The 27,385-nt window shown below is 40.0% G+C and overlaps 2 protein-coding genes across 2 annotated transcripts in view; both read right to left on the reverse strand.

Moving 5' to 3' along the window:
* Nucleotides 1-1,547: 1,547 nt before the first annotated feature.
* On the reverse strand, nucleotides 1,548-3,385 carry LOC308707610 (gap junction delta-2 protein; the record flags this gene model as incomplete). The annotated part of the gene is made up of 2 exons (XM_081394209.1): nucleotides 1,548-2,406; nucleotides 3,315-3,385. The coding sequence occupies 2 exons, from the start codon at nucleotides 3,383-3,385 to the stop codon at nucleotides 1,548-1,550; spliced, it is 930 nt and encodes a 309-aa protein (XP_081250335.1).
* Nucleotides 3,386-24,335: 20,950 nt separating this feature from the next.
* Nucleotides 24,336-27,385, reverse strand: part of aqr (aquarius intron-binding spliceosomal factor) — a 74,743-nt gene continuing 71,693 nt past the window's right edge. Inside the window, exon 35 of the mRNA XM_081394336.1 lies at nucleotides 24,336-24,642. Coding sequence (XP_081250462.1) covers nucleotides 24,433-24,642 — 210 coding nt within the window. The 3' untranslated portion in view covers nucleotides 24,336-24,432. The remainder of the gene's footprint in view (nucleotides 24,643-27,385) is intronic.

Below are 27,385 nucleotides of genomic sequence, written 5' to 3' on the forward strand. Positions count from 1 at the left end.
TGAGAGAAAAGGGAAGATTGCACCGCACGACACCGAAATGGCCGTCCTCCCGAAACTGTCCTTTGTCCTCGGCGACCTTCCAGACTCGTGTCAGTTCTCAAGCGTCGGGAGGCATCGGCGCGTATCAATACTCCAGCAAACGCCGCATAGATTTCATCCCCGAGCTCAAATTGTCCAGATTCTTTTGAATATAAGTTCTTAAAACATGCAATGCTTTCCCTTCAAGCTCAGAAATGCAGAGAACGGTCTCCTCTCTGTGCACGCATTTTGCTCGTCATAAATATATGGTGGCATAATCATAAGGAATCATTCAAATGGAAACAGGAGAAAGAAAATGACATCTTAAAGTATTGCACCGGATTTTGTTTCTGAACAAGGCCTTGAAGCAGTTCCCAGGGAAAGCACACGCTCGCGTTGTCACGGAGGGTGGAAGAGATTCAGCAGGCGTGGGCTTTCCAATGCTACGTCAATCCCAATCCCAATCCCAAAAAACTGTCCATTCAAATATCGCTGGAACTGTTCGGTGAAAAACCAGCACCAGAGCAGAGAACACTGCTGAGGAGCGTCCCGTGTAGGAACAGGTCGGCGCTTTATTCCCATCCGGCCGGCTCCCAAACGATAGAGAAGGAAGAATGCATTACTCTATTTTCAGTTCATTTACAACGAATACAGCTAAAGCAAGTCTGGACGCAGTAAGCATAATTCAAGCAATAAATCTGCTTTATGGATATGGTTATATTCTTCAGAATAGATTTTATATGTATATATGCATATATTTATATACAAGTATGGCACTTGATTACACTTAAGCGCGAAAAAACACGTCACCAATGAAAGCAGAGGGCGCTTTGGTGTTGAAATTAAGGAGATCACAGACGTTAAGCATTTGCATCAGATTCACACCTGCTCACGCACACACACACACACACACACACACACACACGCACACACACAGCAAATCTGCAATGGAGTTAATCACATTAAGGTCTACGTTAAGGTCAATGGTGCAGTACAGGCAACCAAAAAGAAAGAAATCATAGCGTTTGATATATGAACGGTGTGTCAAGACTCTCCCGATGTGATAGTATGTCAGCATCACGCTAACTTTTTAGTGCAAGACGTATTTACTCCCTTCAAGTACAGTAGAGCAGCTTCTTCGGCCACACTTCACATGTCAGTGTCCACGTCGCATCAGTCGTTGCTCGTGGTTTATTGTTAGGAATCGTATAGCATGCATTGCGCGCGACACGGACAGCGCCATGTGAAGTGTCGCCGCAGCTTACAGAGAGGCAATACGCAGTCAGCTATCAGTGTTTGCTCTTTGTGTACGTCTCAGAGTACAAACGTTGCTAAAAAGTTGCATTGTACAGTAGTGAACTGCTTTACAAACGTGTTTGTCGTCCACAGTTGTCAAGGAAGTCTTTAAAACAGTAACAAAAAAGTCCTACCCCGTGTTCTTGCAATTCATGAACCTTACGTGGCGACGACGGCACTCGTCCACGCTCTCGATCTCGCGGCGCGCAGGCTTGGGTTTCTCGTTCGCGCGCTTAAACGTAGGCGGAGTCACTGGACTGAGTGCGGCCGAAGTTGGGCATACTCATCCGGGGCAAATCCTTGTTCCGGATCTCGTAGATGGACTTTCTGCGGGCCCTCACGCCCCTCACGGCCGTTTTGATCTTCCTCCAGCCCAAGTGATTGAGCTCGGCCAGATTGAGAACCACGCAAAAGCCGCTGACCGCGAACATGAAGACGAGGAACACGGTTTTCTCCGTGGGCCTGGACACGTAACACTCCACCTCCTTGATGCACGGGTACCGATCGCACTCGTACACGGCCGGCACGTTGAATCCGTACAAGAAATACTGGCCCACCAGGAAGCCGATTTCCAGAGCGTTTCTGAACACCACCTGGATGATGTAAAACCTCGAGATGCCCTCCTGACGCCTCATTTTGGACTTGCCCGGTTTCTTGCCCGAACTGGTCAGCTCCTTCTCCTCCATGCAGTCGGGCTCGGGGTCCTTGGTGGAGTTCTCCGAGTTCTGAAGTACTCCGTTCACGATGGTGTTCTTGATCTTTTGGTTCTTGGCCTCCTCTCGTTTCAGGGAATCCTGCTCCTTGTTATCCAGCGTGAGGAAGACGGTGGCGGTGGAATAGCGTCGCTCCTTTTGCTTGGCCGACTGGTGGACCGAGTACGTGATGAAGCACAGGCTCGGCGTGCAGACCATTATGATCTGAAAGACCCAATATCTGATGTGCGATATAGGGAACGCTTTGTCGTAACACGCCTGGTTGCAGCCCGGCTGTAAGGCGTTACATACGAACATGGTTTGCTCGTCGTCGTACACTGTCTCTCCCACTATAGCTACGATTAGGATCCGGAAGATCACCACCACAGTTAGTAGGATCCTAAAGAACAAGCACACAGAAACATAAATGTGTCAATACATATGAGCGCTTGAGCTGTAGGGAGCTGAAACCTCAGCGCTTTATTCCAGCATCAACCTTCACTGGAGCATCATATATGCAGCATACGGATCATGCAGGTGTCACTTTGATCGTGAATTTTGGGGAATCTGGGCACAGAACATCACACCACCCAAAATCGGCACAAATAAACAGGTTCACTGAAGTAAAGGGTGCTGGAAATGTGGTGCATTCTCTTTTTTATTTTAGTGTCAGTTCAAAAATGTTCCTTTATAATTTGCATATTGCATTATGCACATATGTTTCCCTTCATTTACTGTAGCCTATATTAATGAGTTGGCAAAAAGGTGGCTTTAAACAAAGCCATCTATTATGAATTAATTAATCTATCTACTAATCAGTGTGGGTACTATTAAGAGAGGCGCGTTCACAACCACGGAATGATGCATTCTGCTACATTTCACTGTCGTTCAATAAGGGGATATTTTACACATGCGTTTCATTTGATTTGATTTTCAACGGTATTGTAATAAGAGAAATCAGCGGTGACGCCTTGTTTGTGCACACCTGGCAATAAGCACCACATTTCGGTCAGACATGGCTTTAAACGAAGCAAAAACACATAATAAAAGCAATATAACGGTGTGGATTTAATCCCGGTTCAGTGTCGTTGAAACTAAAGGAGCTGTCCAGTGCTGAAACCAGTCGATTGGATTCACTTGCTTTTCCATATTACGCAAATATTTGTTTGTTTCTCATCTTATTTAATACTGTATTTTATCAGCGAAACAGGCGATTACGCCCGTTTGCACGTATAAAAAACGTCATTTTTTCCTCCAAACATGAAATCTCGGCGTCAACCCCACAGATACACTGACATTAGCCCTTACCTCCCGATCATAGTGGAGTGCTGCTGGACAGCAGCCTCCAAGAGCCTCTCTAGTATGGTCCATTCCCCCATCGCTGCTCATCCGCAGACTCTGATCCAAATCCAGGGAAAAGCGTGGATATTTCCTCCTATTGTGCGCGGTTATCGGGAGAACGCATGGATGAGCTGCGCCAGCTGTGGCAGTGCTGATGCTGGAAGATGCCACACTTCTCCTCGCCTTCCAGTCTGGAGTGGAGTCATGTGAGCCCTCCTATCTTCGATCTCCACATCAGATTGATGGTGTGGGTGGAGGGCGGCGGGTTTAATATGGCATCAGTGCCGTGGAGAGCCCTGCTGCGTCATATGGGCTTTATCTCGAGCTGCGGATTTCATATGTGTGATGTTCATTAGCAGGGAATGAAGCAGGATTCGGTCCGGTGATGGTGAACTCTGCACTCTGTCATGATGGGGAGAGCTCCTTTTTTTATTATTTGGGGGGCTTAAGTCTCATATAGCCTACTTGTTGCTGTGTATTTTGAAAGACGACACAGCTGTTGGAGAGCAAATGTCCTTGAGTACAGTGAGGACCTTCAGCTCCGCCCTGTTCACATGAAGCATTGCTCGTGCTCTGGATACAGTGAGGTGAAAGTGTCAGCTGATTCTCGGTTTAAGTAAAGACACCTTTGGCCCCGCCCACCGAACGCCCGTAGACATGCGCAGTTCCGCCAAACCAGCTTCCTTGCAATTTGACTATTTTAAGAGGCTACAGTGGCCCCAAAAAGTGTTTGTTCACTTTGATAAAAAATAACGCTATTTTCTGTTTTTTATCTCTAACAAACGACAAAAAGCTAAACTAAATAAGATCAAACCTGGTTACACTTTAAATTAGGGTCCAATTCTCACAATTAACTAACTATTAACTATGACTTGTGACTCAATTAACTCCTAATTGCTGCTTATTAATAGTTAGTAAGGTAGTTGTTAAGTTTAGGCATTGGGAAGGATTAAGGGATGTAGAATATAGTCATGCAGAATAAGGCATTACGATGTGCTTTATATGTAATAATGGTAACACTTTACAATAAGGTTCATTAGTTAACACGAACTATGAACAATACTTCTTCAGCATTTATTAATCTTAGTTAATATTAATATTTACTAATCTGTTAATAAAATCAAAGGTTGTATTTGTTAACATTAGTTAATGCACTGTGAACTAACATGAACAAACAAAGATCAATAAATACTGTAACAAATGTATTGCTCATTGTTAGTTCATGTTAGTTAACACTAACTAATGAACCTTATTGTAAAGTGTTACTGTAATAATAAACAGCCTATATCCTAGTAGAATATGCAACTAGTTAATAGGGAGAATTGAACTCTAAACTAAAGTGTTATCCAAAAACCTATATCAAGCCTGGAAAGAATGCTTGAGATCTGTCAAATGAATGCCACTTGCTTTGATATGATACTTTCTGAAGACAGTATATCTGCTAATTTAATTATCTGGGGTTAGTTAAAAGTTATTTGATTAATCGAAAATATATAAATACAAATTTTATACAGTAATCTTGGTGATAGCATCTGCTAAAAAGGTTTGATCAAAGTTTGCATCTGTGGCTTTCGAGATGGAGAATGACCTTCCACTGAAATGTAATATTTAATGAACTCATTGAGTGATTAGGAAAGATTACGCAGACCTCATGTTACGCTGGCCTCAGTGAACCAGGTTCAAGTGAAGTCTGTGGTACACATGACACCAAACAGGTTTATTTAACTCAGTAGTTGACATGTAGGAGCACTCAAACAGGGTCAAGGTCACTCTACTGATGTTTATGTTAAATTATATTAAAACTCAATGAAACGCAGTTATTTGTAATGGAGCTATACATGGTCAGTGTCAATAATGCGGATGCATAAAGAAAATGAATGTACAAAGCCAGCAATGTTGCCAGACGAGCTCAGACTTGAGGTTAAATTCTTCCTTACTAAAATAAAAATGTCAGGCTTCAATACCAGTCCCATTCTGTCATCAGGAAGAAGGAGAGATGAACAGCTCAGCAAGAGAGAGAACAGGCCGCTCACTTCACGAATCTGTCATCTGACTGCGCATAAAAAAATCCTCACAAACTAGATCAATATGCTACTAACAAAAATATATATTACATTGATTTTCCCTCAATTTTTTATCAGGTGTTCAGAGCTTAATGCTGACATTGACTGGACTGTTCATGTACAGATGTGCTTTGCTCATATGTCAATGTAGTACAACATACAATAAATACACCAAAATGCACTGCTGAATAATACAAATGCAGTAATAAAGTTTCAAATATTGATTTTTAAGACATGTTTAAGAGAATGGATATGAGAATCCATGCACACACACACACACACACACACACTGAAGAGGGCTGTTCTGTGTGTGCCAGGGTTAAATGAGAAACGCAGTGTGGGGTTCATCAGATGCTCAGATTTCCTCACATATGGCAGAAGCACAGCGAGGCATTCAGGCCTTTTTCCATTCTTGATCTCGCACACAAATGAAATATTTACAGCCCGAGTCCAACCACAGCGGCTGTCAAACGCGCTCCTCCGCCACATGCTGAGAGATGCCCTGTGTGTACACACCAAACTCCAAATTAAAACCAGGCAATTTTGGCTGGTGAAGGTTCCCCTCAGGACGGCTGGGAGGGAGAGAGAGAGAGAGGGAGAAAGAGAGAGAGAGAAAAAGACACTGAGGGAGAGAGAGGTTGAGGACAGGCCGTGTAAAGTGGGTCTTGAGCGGTCAACACATTATTAATCTTTAAAAATAGGTTTTTATTCATGGTTTATGAACAGATAGATAGACAGACAGACAGACAGACAGACAGACAGATAGACAGATAGATAGACAGATAGATAGATAGATAGATAGATAGATAGATAGATAGATAGATAGATAGATAGATAGATAGATAGATAGACAGACAGACAGACAGACAGACAGATAGATAGATAGATAGATAGATAGATAGATAGATAGATAGATAGATAGATAGATAGATAGATAGATAGATAGATAGATAGATAGATAGATAGATAGATAGATAGATAGATAGATAGATGTGTCGTCCTCCTCCTACAGAGGGCAGCACTGAATGACCTGCTGTCTCTCTGAAGCTTCTCATGTTTCTCTGCATGGCTTTGCAGTTCCTCACGGAAGTCCCACTTACACGACACCACAGTCCAGTCTCCAGTTACTGCCTCCATTCAAACTCAGCAGAATCTCAGATTCCCTCTCACATACTGCACCTCGAGACGAAAGACAGCTCTGATCCTTCAGACAAAACATGTCCCATCACCTGACATTCGTTTTTAAAATAGCAACATTTCCACTTTAATATTCATCAGAGAGGATCACTAGAATGAGCCCTCCGAAAACATCACAACATCACTCAATACTTCAAAAACAGTGAACTGTACAAGAAAAAACAAATGTAAATAAAATTAATGCACTGTTTTTCTCTCTTTCTACAAGGTTTCACAGCTTGAATCATTGTCATCAGATATTTACTGAATCCTTATTAAAATCAGGCAGTATTAAAGTCAGTCTTCATCCTGAAGATCCTCTTTCCAGATTGCTCTTTCCTGTTATGAATTCAATAAAATCACACAGGCTCTGATAATTGATTTTATATCTCATTTTCAGTTAATATTTATTTTATTTCAAGTACCACATTTGTTATAGTGTCAGTTTAAGTTAATGATAACAGCCCTGCAGAAGATGGAGCTGGAAATCAGTTTCTTTGAATCAGTTTAACTATGTGAATAATGTGAATGTTAGGGTGGGTTGCACCAATAAGGATTAAGTTTAAATCTAGATTAAATCAAGGTTTATATAATAACCCTGTTGTTTTAAACATTAAGCCTGGTTTATACATAATCAGGCTTACATTTAAACCATCATTTGGATCCCTGGTTTTAAATTATTTAAGATAGATTAATTTTAATCCTGTTGCTCCATAACTTCATACATTTGATTTAAATCTCAATAAGGGATTAACTTTAATTTTACATGTGAGGAGGTTTAAATAAAAGAAAAAAGAAAAAAAATCCACAATAACTTGCTGACCAATTTCTCACTTTTCCGAAACTCTTCACTCATTGGGCAGAACAGCTCAGCCTCAGGTAATGTTCAAAGTATGTTATTTTTGGTCAAGGTTGGCTAAACGCACATGTCTTATATTTATTGTTTTTATCCAAACAAAGAAATTAAACTCCCCATACATCAACACCAACAAAAGAAACAAAAATGGATGAACTACGTACCCAGCTAACAGGGAACATTTTTAGAACTTTGGCTAACGTTCTGGCAAGGTTCTCTTAACGTTATGAACGAACGTTCTTCCAGTAACCTTAATTGAATGTTCGTTCAAAGTTATCTAAACCTTAATAAATGTTCTCAAAATGTAGCACACGAACATTATTTATACAGTGTTCATGGAAAAAACAATTCTGAAATGTTTTAGTTGGATGCTTATCTAACATTCTGCCAAGGTTCTCTGAAACGTATGAGCAAATGTTTTTCCAGTAACGTCAGTGGAACGTGTATTCAAAGTTATCTGGTCTTTAATTATTCTCAGAATTTTAGTATCAAACTCAAACGAGGGATCTTTGGACAGGGGTGGTATATGTGAAATTTAATTTAACACAATTCCTCTGTTTCTGACACTACTACTGGTGTTCCACAGGGATCTATACTTGGACCATTGTTATTTAGTTTGTACATCAGTGTTTTTCCTCAGTTTGTCCTGATAGAGTTCCAGCTATATGAAGATGATGCTGTGATATATGTGCATGGTTGCTCTGGTGAAAATGTTGCTTCCAAACTCACCAGAGCAATGAGTCATGTTACTAAATGGTCATATCAATCATGTCTTATGATAAATGTTAATAAAACTGTTGGGATGTTTTCCCTTAAAACGGACATGTAGAACTTCAGAGCCCGATATTGTGTAATCTGGGCAAAAGTTACAAATTGTCCAAGAGTTTAAATATCTGGGTGTTTGGATAGACTCTAATCTTTCTTTTGGAACACATGTAAGAAAAAAATATTCCAACGAGTAAGGTTTAGTTCAAGTAATTTTAGATTTATTAGAAATTCATTGAGTCTTAGTCCTGCTATGATGTATATGAATGCATCATTCATATGAATGTATATATGAATGCAAGATTATCCCTCATTTTAAATATTGTCTGATCTGCTGGTCATAGGCCAACAAAACAACTATGAAATAAATAGAAAGTCTATATAAACAAACCCCTAAAAACCCTAAAGCTTCCATACCTGCCTTTTTTTTAAAGATTCTAAGCATAACTCCACTCCACTCCAGCGTCAGATCTACCCGTCCCCAGCGACAGTGGCCGATCCAAGCTCCCTCGATACGGCCTCGGAGGTCATCCATGAACTTCCTGTTTGCCCTCGACACGACCACAGAGGTTGTCCCCGAATTTCCGTTTATGCCCTGATACGACCTCTGAGGTCGTCCCCGTGTTTCCTGACGGCCCTTACAAAACCACTGAGGCCAGGGAGGCCAGTATTGAACTGGCTGCCTGTTTCATCTCGGACAGAGAGACCGTTCTAAATTCCTGAGTCTCGGCCAAGGAGGCCAAGATTAAAGACTCTGATTGCCTTGCCACAGACATTACTCCTGAATATGGCCATTGCTGAACTTTCTGCCTGTTCTGACATGGCTAGCCTTACGAACCTCTTTGTGTTCCTTGCTTCAGTTCTGCCTGATCCACAGTGGGGACCTTCAGACCCATCTGATCTGCCCTCGTGGTCTTCTGCTCCACAGTGGTGGTCCTCAGCTACACTTCGGCATTCTTCAGCTCTGCCGTGGACCACCAGACCTGTCTTCTCTGGCACCTCAAAAACAATGCTAAGCTACGTAACCTTCGCCTGGACCGATGACAACGCAGTGCTGAAGTGCCAACTAGTCTCTCCTTATGGAAGATCCCTTTACCACTCTACAGATAAGGCGTTGTCGGGAAAATTCGTTTCGCGTACCTACCCCGAAGCAACAAAATAAAATAAAATTTGTTTATCAAAATTTATAAGGAAAGACAAGTACTTTGCTTGGCTTGTAGGGAATTACAAACCTGCGCACGTATTTTCAAACGCACATAACTATAGAACCCATTCTTATGTGAACGCCATCAGCGTTTCTCACAGGTTCGCGTTTAAAGTCTGTGTAGAGAGAATGGTGTCGTCTTAGCGGCCCCTAATTTAATAACAAATGATCGTTGTGACGGAAGCGAATCAATCAAAACTAACTTTAGCTGGGAAATAACTTTATTAAAGAACCGCTATAAAACCAAAACAATCTCTGTTACCTTAAATTATACGTTTATCTCTGTAAACCTGCTTTGAAACAATCTACATTGTTAAAAGCGTTATATTAATGAAGATGACTTGACTTGACGTAACATGCTATCAGTTTCTGATGCAGAAAAGTTAGTTCATGCATTCATGACCTCTAGACTAGATTACTGTAATGCATTACTATCTGGTTATCCTTCATCCTCAATTAGTCCAAAATGCCGCCGCTAGAGTTCAAGGTCAAGAAAATATGATCATATAACACCCATTTTATCATCTCTACACTAGTTACATATTAAGTTCTGTATCAATCACAAAGTATTGCTACTGACCTATAAGGCCATAAATGATTTAGCTCCTGTGTATTTAACTGATCTTCTTTTGCTTTATAGTTCATCACGCTCTTTAAGGTCACACAACTCTGGGCTTCTGGTAGGATATCTAAATCCACTAAAGGAGGGAGAGCGTTTTCACATTTGGCTCCTTAACTCTGGAATAGCCTTCTTGATAATGTTCGAGACTCAGTCTCCCAGTTTAAATCTAGATTAAAGACACATCTCTTTAGTCAAGCATTCACATTATGCATCTCATAACCTTATACAGTTATATCAGATCAAATGCACATGATTATATGCTTAATGTTACGAACATCCTAGTGATCTACCCTTGGGAGATATCATTAGGAAGCATGGAATTAGTTTTCACTGTTATGCCGATGATACTCGGCTGTATATTTCTTCACGCCCAGACGAAACTTACCAATTCTGATATAAAAAACTGGATGACTAGTAATTTCCTACTACTTAATTATGAAAAAACAGAGATTCTAATTATTGGACAAAAAACGTCCTCACGTAATAACCTTGAATACTGTCTAACACTTGATGGCTGCTCTGTTAAGTCTTCGTCGTCGGTTAGGAACCTGGGTGTGTGTGTGTGTGTGTGTGTGTGCTCTTTGATACCAACGTGTGCTCACGTTTCTAGCATCTGTAAAACTGCATTCTTCCATCTTAAAAATATATCTAAATTACGACATATGCTTTCAATGAAACAATTAGTTCATGCGTTCATGACCTCAAGGCTAGATTATTGTAATGCTCTACTGGGTGGTTGCCCTGCACGCTTAATAAACAAACTAGTCAAGTCAAGTCAAGTCAAGTTTATTTATATAGCGCTTTTCACAACACAGGTTGTATCAAAGCAGCTTCACAGTAATAAATTAGAACAATACATCAATGTTTGTTTCTAGTGGAACGTCTACGTTCGGTAATGCTGATCAATAGTATCGTTGATTGATTAATTCAATTAAATATCCCCAAATATCCCCAACTGAGCAAGCCAAAGGCAACAGTGGCAAGGAACCGAAAAACTCCATCAGGTGACCTAATGGAGAAAAAAAAACCTTGGGAGAACCCGGGCTCAGTCGGGGGCCAGTTCTCCTCTGGCGTTTATGAACTAGAGGTCGGATTTAACTGTAGGATTAAAAGTATTATATGAATGCCTGGCTGAAGAGATGCGTCTTTAATCTAGTTTTAAACTGGGAGAGTGAGTCTGAGCAACGAACAGTATCCGGAAGACTATTCCAGAGTTTTGGTGCTAAATGTGAAAATGCTCTCCCTCCTTTGGTGGATCTGGATATCCTAGGTATGACCAAAAGCCTCGAATTTAGTGATCTTAAAGAGCGCGATGGATTATAGGGCGATAGAAGATCGGTTAAATAGACTGGAGCTAAGCCGTTTAGGGCTTTATAAGTCAGTAGCAATACCTTGTAATTAATACGGGACTTTATAGGTAACCAATGTAGGGATGATAAAATCGGTGTTATATGATCATATTTTCTTGATCTAGTTAGAACTCTAGCGGCGGCATTTTGGACTAACTGTAGCTTGTTTATTAAGGATGCAGGACAACCGGCTAATAACGCATTACAGTAATCTAGTCTCGAGGTCATGAATGCATGAACTAACTTTTCTGCGTCAGAAACTGATAGCATATTACGTAGCTTAGCAATGTTTCTAAGGTGGAAAAAGGCTGTTCTTGTAACATATGAAATATGATTTTCAAAAGACAGGTTGCAGTCTAATATAACACCCAGGTCTTTTACTGTAGAGGATGAAGTAACAGGACATCCTACTATGTTAAAGTTGTATTGTGAGAGGTTTTGTGGGTGGTTTTTTGAACCGATAAGTAGTACCTCTGTCTTGTCTGGATTTAATAAAAGAAAATTATGCGTCATCCAATCTTTTATATCTTTAACACACTCTGTCAATTTGGATAATTTAGCGTTTTCATCTGGCCGTGATGAAATATAGATTTGAGTGTCATCAGCATAACAATGGAAACTAATTCCATGTTTCCTTATAATATTTCCAAGTGGCAGCATATATATTGAGAATAATAGAGGGCCTAACACAGATCCCTGCGGCACTCCATAGTTTACTGGAGTTATGATAGATTTTTCTCCATTTAAATAAACAAAATGGTAGCGGTCAGATAAATACGATCTAAACCAGCTTAATGCTTGTCCTTGAACACCAGTATAATTTTGTAGTCGATCTAAGAGTATTGTATGATCTATAGTATCGAACGCAGCACTAAGATCAAGTAAAACTAATATTGAGATACAGCCTTGGTCAGAAGCTAAAAGTAAATCATTTGTGATTTTAACGAGCGCAGTTTCAGTGCTATGATGCGGCCTGAATCCAGACTGAAACTTTTCATAGGTGTCATTTTCTTGTAAGAAAGAGCCCAGTTGAGCGGACACAACTTTTTCTAGTATTTTAGACATAAAAGGTAGATTTGAAATGGGTCTATAATTTACTAGATTATTCGGATCTAATTGTGGTTTCTTAATGAGAGGTTTTATAACTGCCAATTTAAATGTTCTTGGAACATGACCTAAAGATAAAGACGAGTTAATAATATTGAGGAGAGGCTCTTCCACTACAGGTAACACTTCTTTCAATAGTTTAGTTGGTATGGGATCTAATAAACATGTTGTTGTTTTAGAGGAAATGATAAATTTATTTAACTCTTTTTGTTCTATAGTTGAAAAGCACTGTAATTGTTCTTGCGGCGTGATAATTGAGGCTGAATTATAAGGCGCGATTGAGGATTGAACGTTTACAATTGTGGTTCTGATGTTTTCTATTTTCTCAGTGAAGAACTTCATGAAATCATTACTACTAAACTGTAATGGAATACTTTGTTCAGGAGACATCTGTTTATTTGTTAGTCTCGCCACGGTGTTAAATAAGAACTTAGGATTGTTATGGTTGTTTTCTATTAGTTTGCGTAGATGCTCAGCCCTGGCCGCTTTTAGGGCCTTTTTATAACGTGACATACTGTCTTTCCATGCGATTCTAAAGACCTCTAAGTTGGTTTGTTTCCATTTACGCTCTAAATTACGGGTTTCTCTCTTTAGAACACGCGTAGTACTGTTGTACCATGGTGCTTTACTTTTCTCTCTGACCTTTTTTAATCTAATGGGCGCAACAATATCCAATGATCCAGAGAGAATGGTGCTCATAGTGCTAGTTAATTCCTCAAGTTCATCTGTTTGTTTGGGTTCACTGAGCAGCTGAGACAGATCCGATAAGCTGTTTGAAAAATTATCTATGGTGGATGGAAGGATTGTTCTGCCTAATCGATAACGCGGCGCAGCATGATATATTACAGGAGTACGTAATATGCAAGTTACCATGTAATGGTCAGTGACATCGTCACTTTGTGGAATGATATCTATATCGGTTGGATCGGTTCCATGTGATATAATTAAATCGAGTGTATGATTAAATCGATGAGTCGGTCCGGTAATGTTTTGCTTGACCCCAAAGGAGTTTAATAAATCAGTAAACGCAGCCCCTAACGCATCATTTTGATTATCTACATGGATATTAAAGTCTCCAACAATTAATGCTTTATCGAAGTTAACTAATAGGTCTGAGAGAAAATCTGCAAACTCTTTTAGGAAATCAGCGTAAGGCCCAGGCGGTCTATATACGGTAGCCAAGGCTAGAGATAATAGGGATGTTTTTCTATCATCTAAGAGCGTAACATTTAGTACAAGTACTTCAAATGAAATAAACTTATAACCCGTTTTCTGAGTATCATTGAGAAAATCTCTATAGATTGTTGCAACACCGCCGCCACGACCATTCAGACGGGGCTCATGCTTATAGAAGTATCCAGGAGGAGTAGACTCATTTAAACCAAAATAATCATTTGGTTTAAGCCAGGTTTCAGTAAGGCAAAGTACATCGAAGCTATTATCTGTGACTATTTCATTTACAATAACTGCCTTATGTGTGAGTGATCTAATGTTTAGAAGACCTAGCTTTAAAAATTGTTTTTGATTACCAATAGCAACATTTTCTGGTTTAATAACAATTAGATTTTTTTCTAGATCCTGCAGTAGATTTATGATTTGATCTCACTAAACGAGGAATAGACACAGTTTCTATGCAATGTTCTACACTATTTATATCAGTTAAATTGGTGCAGCAGAGACTATGATTTGGACTTTTGGTTACTAGTCAAAAGGTATTTAACATTTTGGAGATGTTATCTGACAGAAGATCCGATCCGAATCTGTTTGGGTGTAAGCCATCAGCACGGTAAAGCCTAGGACGCTCCCAAAACAGATTCCAATTATTTACAAAGAGAAGTTTCTGCTCATTGCACCATGACATTAACCATTCATTAAGCGCAAATAATCTACTAAACTTTTCATGACCTAGTCGGTACGTGGGAAGCGGTCCTGACACAATAATCGTTATATCAGGCGATGTGCTGCGTACCGTATCGATCAGATTCCTGAAGTCTTTCTTCAGAACTTCCGTCTGGCGCAGTCTGATGTCGGCCCCTCCCGCGTGCAGGACAACGGTTCCGACGCGCTCGTTCAGAATCTCGGGAACGTGAGCAGCGACTTCAGAAACACGAGCACCAGGAAAGCAGTGACTATGCACCTTACTTTTATTTAACGTAACGTGTACGTGTCGAACGATGGAATCGCCGATGATCACAGCATCGCGTTCTGTTTCGCGAAGAGGGGAGAAGCGGTTTTGTGTGGATATCTCGAAAACCGGGAGGGTCGGAGAGAGTTTTCTTGGTCTAGACCTGACTCGCGACTTCCGCTGCGGAAAAATCCAGGCTTCGTGATGGCATGTTGGAGCCGGAGTGAACGAGACCATGGCTGATCGCGACCTCGACGTTCGGGACCGATGTTGAGGAACGCACGGAGTAGACGAGGTCGGAGTCAGCGGGTTAGTAACATTAATCTCTGATTTGTGTGCCTCGGCGCGCGATGTTTCGAGAGCCAAACGCCGGTCTATCAGCTCGGCTTTTCTTACTAAAAGGTCGTGGATCTGTTTCTCAACAGCTTCCAGCTCAGACTGCACCGCGTGCAGCTCAAATGTGTCCTCACCTGCACCAAAAGGTAGACTACTTACATTTGATATATTCGCCATTTTAACAGATGGACAGTAAGTTACAACGACGCTACCAGTGGTGCTATCAATATTAATACTAATTTATGGCTTAAGTCTTGGATATAATCCGTCTTTTCAGTGGTACGGGTGTAGAGTAGACGCACGATAGGTGAAAAATGTTTGTTTGTAACTTAAATGAGTGCGGAGAAGACGCGTTCAGCCGTGATCCACGGACGTAACCTATAAGAGTATCCAGCGTTGGATCACAAGGCTTGAGACGCGTCTGCTCAACAATCCGCGTTATAACTATGAGGTGAGGAAAAGTAGAAAATGTTCGTTGTAAGTGAGTTTAAAGAGAAAACAAGAATTATAAATCAATCGATGGAGCTCCAAAGACAACAACGCGCTCAGACGCGACGCATGCCACTACAGCTAGTTCAAAACGCAGCAGCTCGAGTTCTTACCAGAACCAGGAAGTATGACCATATTAGCCCAGTTCTGTCAAAACTGCATTGGCTCCCTATTAAACATCGCATCAATTTTAAAATATTGCTGATCACTTACAAAGCACTAAATGGTTTAGCTCCGCAGTACTTGAGCGAGCTCTCAACGCATTATAGTCCTTCACGTCTATTGCGATCTCAAAATTCTGGCCAGTTGATAATATCTAGAATATCAAAATTGACTGCTGGTGGTGGATCCTTTTCTTATTTAGCACCAAAACTCTGGAAAGCAGAAACACTCTGTCAGTTTAAATCTAGACTAAAAATGCATCTCTTTTACCTGGCATTCATATAGAACATTATACATTTCTATTATTCAAATCAGTTAAATGATTATTTGGCTGCATAGATCAGGTCAGCCGGAAGTGGGAACACTTCCTATAACACCCGTGGCCCGATGTACTTGTTACATCATAAGAAGAATTTTTCTTCTAGAAACAAACTCTGTTGTATTATTTTCATGTTATTACTATGAAGCTGCTTTAATACAATCTGTATTGTAAAAAGCGCTATATAAATAAAGGTGACGACTTGACATGATGAACAGCAGCTACGCTAATTATTTTCCATTTGCTTTTCTGTTTTTTCTTGGTATGCCCATCCTGAGGTAACTAGAGAGTACGTCAGCTCCAGTTTGGATCCAGCCTCTTATGAAGACTTCAGATGCCCAACACCTGTGAAGAGACAGCGCCAACTCCTGACAGGACTTCAGATGAAGCCAACTCTGAATCAGAATACACCAATGCTACATTTTTCTGTCATAATCATTTGTTAACAAACATGTATTCATTAATGAGCTCATTGTTTCTACCTTAAATTATTACATTGTTTAATACATTGTTTGCTAACTGTGTGATTTGTATATGTACATTTTTGAAATACATAACAATATATCGTATTGTAATGTAGACTCATCATTTCAAAGCAGCTTTACAGAAAATGCATAAATATTGCAAAAAGCGTTCTACAAATAAATGTGAATTAAATTGAATTCAGTGTTGTGTTTGGAAATGCTCTTTAAAGGGGTTCCTGACTGTGTTCCCCAGTCATGTGTGGACAGTCATGTTATTTCCTAGTTTGCACCATGTTTTGTAGTCCTTTGTAGTTTTTCTTGTTGATTAGTTCCTGATTGTTCCCAGGTGTGTCTTGTTTGCCAATCTCGCCTTGTGTGTATAAATACCCCAGTGTTTCTCATGTTCTTTGTCTGGAGTTGTCCTATGTGTTCTCTGTTTTTCTCACGGAGAGAAACCGTTTGTTACCTGGATTACTTTTGTTTGGATCATTTTACTGACTCTCTTGTTCGATCTCGTTCATCAAAATGAACGGATCTTTTTTCGAGTCGTTTTGTTTATTTAAGGGGTTTTAAATGTTATACTTTTAACAACATATATTCCCTGAACACATCCACCTACGCAATCTTGATCATATTCTGCAGTCAATAATGCAGTCAAAATATATCTATACATATACATATCTAAACATATACATATATATATATATATATATGTATGTGCACAGGCGCTTACTTTTTACGTCTTTCTTTACAAATTGACCTCACGAAATTACTTAGCAGGCCTACACAAACAAAATTTGCCCAAATCGGTTTTATTTATTTAGGTTTTAGTAAATTCAAATCCGAATGGCTTAAATTACCCCACTAAAAATGGCCTGAATGATACCAAACTTCTACAGTATAGTACAAATAGGTTCTGTACTCATAAAATGAGGCATTGGAAAGTTTGTAAGTACATCAGGAGTTTATTTAAATAACACTTGCCTGACGGCTAATGCTACTGCTAACCCGGACGTTGAGGTCACTTCCGTTATTTGGGAAAAGCTCGTAAAAGTATGTGTAACGACACCCAGTTCCAGGAATGCACTAATATTTTGTTGGTAATACCAGTTTGCAACAATTATTAGTTAACACTAAGCTGTCAACACTTCGGAAAAAATTATCATTCGTCGTTACACTACATCCTTACGCATCGCTTTCTGCCAGGACTTTTATGTGCTTTTCCAAAATCACGGAAGTGACGTCGCCGCCCGGGTTAGTGGTAGCATGAGCCGTCAGGCAAGTGTTATTTAAATAAACTCCTGATGTACTTACAAACTTTACAATGCCTCGTTTTATGAGTACAGAACCTATTTGTACTACTGTAGAAGTTTGGTGCCATTCTGGGCATTATTAGTGCGGTAATTTACCAGATACAGCCTTGGATCCATTAGCGCTGCACTAAGCCATCCGGCTGATATCTCTAAATAAGCTCTAACTTTAATAATGTTCGACCAAGGGAAAGAAGGCTTCTGGGGGGTGTTTGGCTCGAGGTCATGGTGCAAAGGACCCTAGGTTGATTTTACTCCGAACCGTCCCTTTAAAGCCGCCTAAAAAAGCCTAGTGATGTCCTGCTTCTACAGTTTCATGGCCTGAAATTTACACCATATTTGTTTTGTCCCACATATTGACAATCAGTGATGGAATGGAAGCTTGTTTCCGCCACAGAAAAATAAAATAAAATAAAGAAGTAATTGCAGTACACTCACTCATCAACATCATGAACTCAGACATCAGTACCAGAATACTCTCAGAATATTTTAATTTTTCATATTCAAACGGCCTGAGAGCCACAGATGCAGAGAGGAAGCAGGAAAGTGTCACTAAGGCTTTGAGGATGAGTCAGTCACACAGAGAACCAAGCGCACAGTAAATGACAGTAAATCTCATGGATTAATACAGCTGAAATGAAAAGATGTGTAACTGAGGAATCTTCTGGTGGTCTCAGCACAGTGGTTTGCCGTGCCTCATGTTCTGAGCACACTTCCGGCCCAGGTTCGCTCCCTCCATCAGCAGGTCTGCCAGCCGGTCCAGGCCGACACACACGGTGAGCGGGGCGATGAGGCCGTAAAGACCCCCCAGCATAATGCTCAAGGGCCATCCCAGAACCAGCAGCACCAGCAGCCAAACGACGGCCCAGAAACACGAGCCACACGACATCTTCAGCTGCAGGGAGAAAAAAATGTATTTATCAAAGCCACTCCATAATCTCCACCAAGCAACACTGTTCTCCTGAGAAAGAATGTGCTTTTAATTAGTGCAAACACAATCCTGCCTTCAGAATATTAATACATCTCTGAAATCAGTGCTAATGAGAGCAGCGATTATGGGAGAGAGAGATGCAGCGTTACTGTACTGTCACTGAGATTCTATCATAATATATCAGTTTTCATTTTGGGTTAGGGTCATTTTGTTGTGTTTGTCATTTTTTGTGATTATTTATTAAACATTATATGTGTATAACTATTTACAACAAAGCCCAAGATCCGCCCATCATCATAAGACTAAGTAAAAAAAATAAAAAAATAAAAAATACTATGACAAGAAAATAAAGTACAACTATGACCAAAACAATATATAGAAGGATCTCAAAGTCTCAAGATTTCAAACTGAATTTTTTATATTTTTTATATTTCTACAGTTCTGCCATGACAACTCTTGAGAGATTGATATGGTAATAGAGATTGGCATTGTAATGAATATGGCAATGTTACTGTATTTGGTCTTGGCAGAATTGATCTGCTACACTGCAGAGCAAGTACAGAGACTTTCTAAAGGCCAATACATTCACAGACACTGCTGTGAGCAAGGAAGACAAGCTTCTGCTGCTGCACATGTAACACACATGATTAAACCCCCGTAGCAGATCTATACAGGTGGAGCTGGGGAAGAGCTATACAGGTGGAGCTGGGGAAGATCTATACAGGTGGAGCTGGGGAAGAGCTATACAGGTGGAGCTGGGGAAGATCTATACAGGTGGAGCTGGGGAAGATCTATACAGGTGGAGCTGGGGAAGAGCTATACAGGTGGAGCTGGGGAAGATCTATACAGGTGGAGCTGGGGAAGATCTATACAGGTGGAGCTGGGGAAGAGCTATACAGGTGGAGCTGGGGAAGAGCTATACAGGTGGAGCTGGGGAAGATCTATACAGGTGGAGCTGGGGAAGATCTATACAGGTGGAGCTGGGGAAGAGCTATACAGGTGGAGCTGGGGAAGAGCTATACAGGTGGAGCTGGGGAAGAGCTATACAGGTGGAGCTGGGGAAGAGCTATACAGGTGGAGCTGGGGAAGATCTATACAGGTGGAGCTGGGGAAGATCTATACAGGTGGAGCTGGGGAAGAGCTATACAGGTGGAGCTGGGGAAGAGCTATACAGGTGGAGCTGGGGAAGATCTATACAGGTGGAGCTGGGGAAGATCTATACAGGTGGAGCTGGGGAAGATCTATACAGGTGGAGCTGGGGAAGATCTATACAGGTGGAGCTGGGGAAGATCTATACAGGTGGAGCTGGGGAAGATCTATACAGGTGGAGCTGGGGAAGATCTATACAGGTGGAGCTGGGGAAGATCTATACAGGTGGAGCTGGGGAAGATCTATACAGGTGGAGCTGGGGAAGATCTATACAGGTGGAGCTGGGGAAGATCTATACAGGTGGAGCTGGGGAAGATCTATACAGGTGGAGCTGGGGAAGATCTATACAGGTGGAGCTGGGGAAGATCTATACATGTGGAGCTGGGGAAGATCTATACAGGTGGAGCTGGGGAAGATCTATACAGGTGGAGCTGGGGAAGATCTATACAGGTGGAGCTGGGGAAGATCTATACAGGTGGAGCTGGGGAAGATCTATACAGGTGGAGCTGGGGAAGATCTATACAGGTGGAGCTGGGGAAGATCTATACAGGTGGAGCTGGGGAAGAGCTATACAGGTGGAGCTGGGGAAGATCTATACAGGTGGAGCTGGGGAAGATCTATACAGGTGGAGCTGGGGAAGATCTATACAGGTGGAGCTGGGGAAGATATATACAGGTGGAGCTGGGGAAGAGCTATACAGGTGGAGCTGGGGAAGATCTATACAGGTGGAGCTGGGGAAGATCTATACAGGTGGAGCTGGGGAAGATCTATACAGGTGGAGCTGGGGAAGATCTATACAGGTGGAGCTGGGGAAGATCTATACAGGTGGAGCTGGGGAAGAGCTATACAGGTGGAGCTGGGGAAGAGCTATACAGGTGGAGCTGGGGAAGATCTATACAGGTGGAGCTGGGGAAGATCTATACAGGTGGAGCTGGGGAAGAGCTATACAGGTGGAGCTGGGGAAGATCTATACAGGTGGAGCTGGGGAAGATCTATACAGGTGGAGCTGGGGAAGATCTATACAGGTGGAGCTGGGGAAGATCTATACAGGTGGAGCTGGGGAAGATCTATACAGGTGGAGCTGGGGAAGATCTATACAGGTGGAGCTGGGGAAGATCTATACAGGTGGAGCTGGGGAAGAGCTATACAGGTGGAGCTGGGGAAGATCTATACAGGTGGAGCTGGGGAAGATCTATACAGGTGGAGCTGGGGAAGATCTATACAGGTGGAGCTGGGGAAGATATATACAGGTGGAGCTGGGGAAGAGGAGGGTTTATGAAAGCGCTGCAGACTGATAACAGCAACACTACCGGTATTTGAATGTTAAACTGCGGCTCATTGGCCGCTGATCCAACAACAACCAATCAGCTGTGCCATGAAGATAATGATGCAATCACTACCAAATGAGTTAAGGACCCATCAGCCTGAGCCATTAAATTAAATGAAAATGAGAAATCTTGCCTGTGCAACTAGCTGAAATTAAATTTTGTTTAATGTTTAATTTTGTAAACATGTTTATTTTTATTTCAGATAAAGTTTATTTTATTTCAAGTAAAAAAAAAATGCTTTCTATATTTTTAGTTTACTATAATAACCCTGATGAGATGAGATCTGCCAGTTTCAGGTGCTTCAGTGGCTCATCCATCTGAAAGCCTTTCCTGGGTTTGAATCCAAAGCTCACCGTCACACTGATCTCACTGGAAAACTTGAAGTCGTGGCCAGACTTCTTCAGAGGAACCGAAGGAGCGCTGGCAGGAGAAACAAGCTTTCAAAGAAAAAGATCAGGAACTACGCCAGCTTCACAAAGCCTGAGGAGCCGCAAACAGGAGCGACATTTCCTAGAGCCTTGATTTGAGCGTAACCCAATTATTAATCTGTCAATGTTAAAGGCACACTGTGTAACTTTTAACCCTCTAGCGGTTAAAAACAAAACTGCATGCATTTTGCTGAAGAACATTCACTGTTTCTCAATTCCAAGAACGCAGAGAACGGACTTGTGTTCTCGTGGAGACCGGTCTTGCCAAGCTTCCTTGGAAGAACGAACTCGGAACCGGCCGCAATGACTTCTGGGACACCAGGCGAGTACTAGCTGAAGTCTGCATTCGATGCATCCTCGGTATCAAGAACACATCCGGGTTCTTTCATGCGTCCTCTGTACTTGCGTTCTTGAGAATTGGGTCTGAACTTCGACGGTTATGATGACGTAAAACGAGAACACAAGGACGCAAGATCGCTGAAGAACGCATATTGAGAAACACCCATAGTTTTGGTTGTGCTTCGGTCCTGCTGAATATGCTTCACCTACTGCTCAAAAAAACATTCACTACTAGAGACAGAACCAGTTAAAGGATCTCAACTATGCATTTTAAAAATGTATTCGTAAATGTTGAAATTAACATTAGTTTGAAACTGTGCAGAAGTTTTGATCACTGTTAGTTAGTGTTAAACTAAGTTAATCCTTATTTGTGTTTCCAGTATTGCCTTAGTTTGTTATGAAAGGAAAATGTTATTTTCGTTCATTTTTTGGAGAAAAATTAAAATTCTAGCAGTACATTGATGTCCTCATTAAATCTGTATTTCTGATTAATATCAGAAATTAATATTTTGATACATATATCTGATTAATAAAAATGTGATGAATGTGCTAGAAGGTTTGAGGCTGAAATAATGAGGCGCATCAGCTTCACCCTCATGTGATTTCTCTTTGCCTTAATGACATAATGAAGAGTGGCACATCTTACCCCACCCCCCTCATCTTGATATTTAACTGATAGTAATCATGCGGTAGTGAGATGTAAAGGATACAAAAAGTGGTTTTCACAGCAATGGCACAGAAAAACCATTTTGGCTTCCCCAAAAAACTTCTCAAAAGAACCTTTATTTCCCTTAGCGTGAAGAACATTATATTAATCTACACTTAACGACCATTTTTTTTTTTATATAAAGAATTCTGTGCAATGGAAAATGTTCCACGGATGTTAAAGGTTCTTCATGGAACCACAGATTCCAATAAAGAACCATTATACGATTAAAGGTTTGGTATAGAAACAATTTTGACAGCGAAAGTCATAATTGTAAAATAGTTTTATATTGACTAACGCACTAAAATGATGTAAAAAAATAAAAGAAAACTAAGAATATACTTAAAGCAAATCTGAAAGCATGTGATCAGTGTGAGGAAATCATTTTCCTCCAGTTTCAGGAAATCACACCATCAGTCTCATGCTTCTCTGTCTCGTTCTGCTTTGGAGTGGCACAGTCTCGTGTGCTTTAAACGTCCAGCTGATCATTAGGCCACTGAGTTATAATAAACTTTCTGCAAGCTGATGAAACACAGGACATAGAAAACACATTTCAAATCTGCATTTAAAGTTGGACTTGGCTCATCCTGTTGTGCTACTGACCAAAAACTGCTAGTCTTGAACGCTTAAAAATGAAAGAACTTACTGGGAGTGTCTCTTGAGTTGCGTAAAAAAATGGTCCTTGAAAAGTCTGTTAATGTTTCCTCGACATCCGAAGCAGCCGGTTCCTGTTGCAGACGCCAGAGACCCTGATGAAGAAGCAGTAAGACACCGCACCACACACTCGTCCTGAGAATGGACGCCTTTCACCAGTTACACAACACACTCATTCATGTGATCCACCAGATATGTGCTGGAGTTCCTCCTTTACACCACAGGCTTATCAGTGCGAACTAAAACCATAAAAAGTGTTCTTTATTTCAAATAAACATTAACTCAAATCAAATCAAATATAAAAAACACTTTGAAAAGTACTAAAATAACTTACAACTAAACTAAAACAAAGTTAATTAAAAACTATAGACATTAAAACGAACTAATAAAAAAACTAAATCTTTTGTTTAGTTTAAGTACTAAACGAATTAAAACTTCAAAACTATAGATATTAAAAACATAACACATATGAAATGAAACAAAAAACTGAAAAGTACTAATATAACTCAAACTTAAAAGTTAATAAAAAAAACTACAGACAAACATGAAATATTTTGTTTTCCTATAAAGTTAGTGGTTTTGTTTTGTTTTGGTCACTTTTATTAGTTTTTTTATGTCTATAGTTTTCAGTTATTTTAGTACTTCAACTTAAAATCAAAAATAAGAAATGTTTTTATTTAGTAGTTTTTTTTTGTCTATAGTTTAAGTTTTCATCTTTAGTTTGTATTTAAGTACAATATTTTTTATTTATTTTTTAGTTTTAGTAATTTTGTTATTTTTAAGTACTAAAATAAACTAAAATTTAAAAACTAGACATTAAAAAATAATAAAATTACAAAAACTTTAAATGAAAACAAAATATTTCTCATTTTCATTTAGTTTATTTTGAAGTACCAAAACTTAATCTAAAACTAAACTTTAAAGGAAAACAGAAAATATGACAAACTCTAATTCAAAATATGAACAAGCTATATCACCGATACTAAAATAACAGTGTTACAGGATAGTGACAGCGTCTAATGGAAAACTGGCCACTGGGATAAAACACAATCAGATTTATAGTAAAGGAAAAAAGACGGTGTGTAAGAAAAATGAATGAAAAGCATGAGTTTTAATAATAATTCAATTTTATTAAAAAACTCCTCTTATAAAAGGTCACCTAACATTTCCACAATCCTTCCTCGACAGCATCAGAAAGGCTCTCTAGGCCTCCTGGTCCTCGTCGCTGTCCCCGCTGTCGCTGTCTCTGCCTGGGTGTTCGGGCATCTTCGCGTGATCTTCCTCATCCGTGCGCTCCTCGGCCTTCGTCTGCTCCTCTTCCTCAGTGGCAGGCGCAGTCTCAGGACGCTCTTCATCGCTCTTCACGGCCGGCTCTGCTTTCTGCACCTGACGAGGAGGATCCAGAATGTGTTGCTGCAGAAACAGAGACGGGAAGATCAAGCAAACCGTATTTTAGGGGTTAAAGTTTCCTGTTGGTGAACATCCCACTGGCAGTGGCGATTAGAGGAGCAAATAAACACAGCGAATATGGTGAGAAAACAGCAGTTAAGAAAGCATCTGATCATAGGGGTGTGGATGCGTGTGCATATATTCGGCACTCCAGTCACGTCATGTCAGCAGCAGCTTTACAGTATTAAAAATGGGGGGGGGGGGGGAAAATTAATTAATTAATTAAAAATTCAGTGTCAGTGTCTCTATCTATTGAAATTATAACTTCAGTTTCTACTATAGGGGTTTTCGCACCGGATAGTTCTAGGAACTTAGTTAGAGGAACGAGCCACCAGGATGGTTCCCCGAGAACTAATGGTTCCCATAGGAACGTTTTCCTGGTTGCATTCGCACCGTCAGTAGGAAATCTGAAGCGACGTAAGACACGCTTGTTGGGACTTTTATTTTGACGGCGCTGAGAACGCCAGAGCCTGAGCAAACAAACAGTGCTCACATTCACCGGGTTCATTAGTTTACGATCTGTCTAACAGTCCTGTCTAATACATTATTAGATAGAACTATCATACATAGAGAGTGTACAGTAATGAAAAGGTATTAGCGTATGCCGTGTGGTTGACGTCCAGTGTCGCTGAGCAGAAGTACATAATTATGTTTGGCTTGGTCTCCTCAAAGTTGTGTTGGATTTTCTCCTCAGAGTAAAGGTAGAGAAGTCCATCTATCACTGTTTTACATGCTCATGGAGTTAGTTTCTGGAGTAAATATATAGGCTATAATCTGTGTGTTTACACAGCTCTTTTAAAAATGGCGGGTGCTGGTGTTTCACGTGCGTTCGGCCAATCAGCGTACACTAACGCTAAAATCCGGGAACTTCCACCAATATTCTAGGAACTATGAAAAGGTTCCTCCGTGCAAAAGCCCCTTTCGAAGCGGATCTCCAGTGTGTTCATGTTTTTACTCGCGCAGATTTCCACATAAAAGAAGGCGGAGCCTCAGAGCCACACCCACCGATGACATCACTGTCAAAGACCAATGGTAGTTAAAAGGTGTTTACCAGCCTGAGCGAACTTTTCCAGAAAGCCTTGGCAAGCTGATTCAAACTCCCGAAACAAACTCCAAACGATCTTTGTTTTGGTCTGATTTCGTTCGAAATGACATCACATATAGTTGTTCGATTTTGCTTGAATTATATCAAGGGCCTTTAGAGCATTTGGACACCTCACGAAAATGATTTTCAATACATCTTAAATGTTCAGCAACTCTTTGACTTAATATGACAAATTCTGTTGTTTTTTCCTATTAATAAAGTGAATTATTAGTGATTCATAAAATAAATGTAATCCTAACAGTGATTTTGTGTGTCAGTTCCTGGTTAGAGGTTAGCTGGAGCATTACTCAACAAGATATCAAAACTGACACTTATTTATCACATGCTCTTGGCCTTACAGTTCACAATACATTGGTGCACATTTGTCATGAATTGGTCATTAACATGATAATCACTGCAAACTCTGAAAAAGTCAAACAATTCTTAGAATCAGAAGTTGAAATTGTTTCGGGAAACTGCTCTTTAGAAACAAAATCTGTGTCAATGGTAACAAACTAAACTGTAAAATGGCTGTAAAACTATGATTCAAATAATAGACGTTTTGACAAAACATATACAGTTTTGTGACATGATAAACCTAATAAATGATCATGTATGCATTTACTTGTTACCTTGTCTGTGTAAAGTGCTTTGAGCAGTAACAATTAAAGGTGCTATATAAAATAACAGGGTACATACAGAAATTCTTAAGTTGAATTTAATAACTTTAACTTTTTTAATACCTTCACCATATTTTTTAATACCAGCACGACTTCAAGCTGCAACTGTAGAGGTGTAAAGTGAAAAGAAAAGTTTTTTAAGCTGTGATTTTACCACTTGATTTCATAGCTTTGTAAGATAAAATCCTTCTTGCTAGACCTGATAATTATTTTGGTCTATAATCATATCAATATCAAAAAATAGAATAAAAAAAGTAGCATTAAAAAGTTTATTTTAATTAATAGTTTAATTTTCTACCATATACTGAACAATTGAATAAAATTAGCTGCTAGATAACAATAACTTGCTTTGCACTTTTTTTCTGGTTTCACCTCACTCCAGTCTAAACTAAATTATTTTTTTTTTTTTTTGATTCTACACATTATAACATAACCTGAAAATACTATGTAGTTTACATACATGAATTGTTTGTTCATGTTACTTCAACAGTGCATTAACTAATGTTAACAAATACAACTTTTGATTTCAGTAAATGGTGAAATTAACATTGAGAAAGATTAATTAATGCTGTAGAAGTGCAGTTTATTAATAGTTAATGTTAATTAATAGAGTTGACTTGAGTTTAATAAATGGAATCATATTGTAAAGTGTTACCGATCTGTTACACACCGATTCAGACGTCTCGTGAGTTCAGTGTCGGGCAGATCAGTTATTTTAACCATTCATTAAAGTGAATCAGTTCAAAGGAGTCATTAGTTCACGAATTATGCGATGTGTCATTAGCGGACGTGTACGCATTGTGTGATTATTCCATAAGTTTAGGACATCGCACAAGATTTGTGTCAACACAGAAAACATTTCATCACTGGATAGGGTTTTTGTTTGTTTATTGAAAATGTGGTTTATGTCAGCTAAATATGCGGAACGCTTTTCAGAGAAGAC

Source organism: Scardinius erythrophthalmus (assembly GCF_964197995.2).
Source record: "Scardinius erythrophthalmus genome assembly, chromosome: 19".
NCBI lineage: Eukaryota > Metazoa > Chordata > Actinopteri > Cypriniformes > Leuciscidae > Scardinius > Scardinius erythrophthalmus.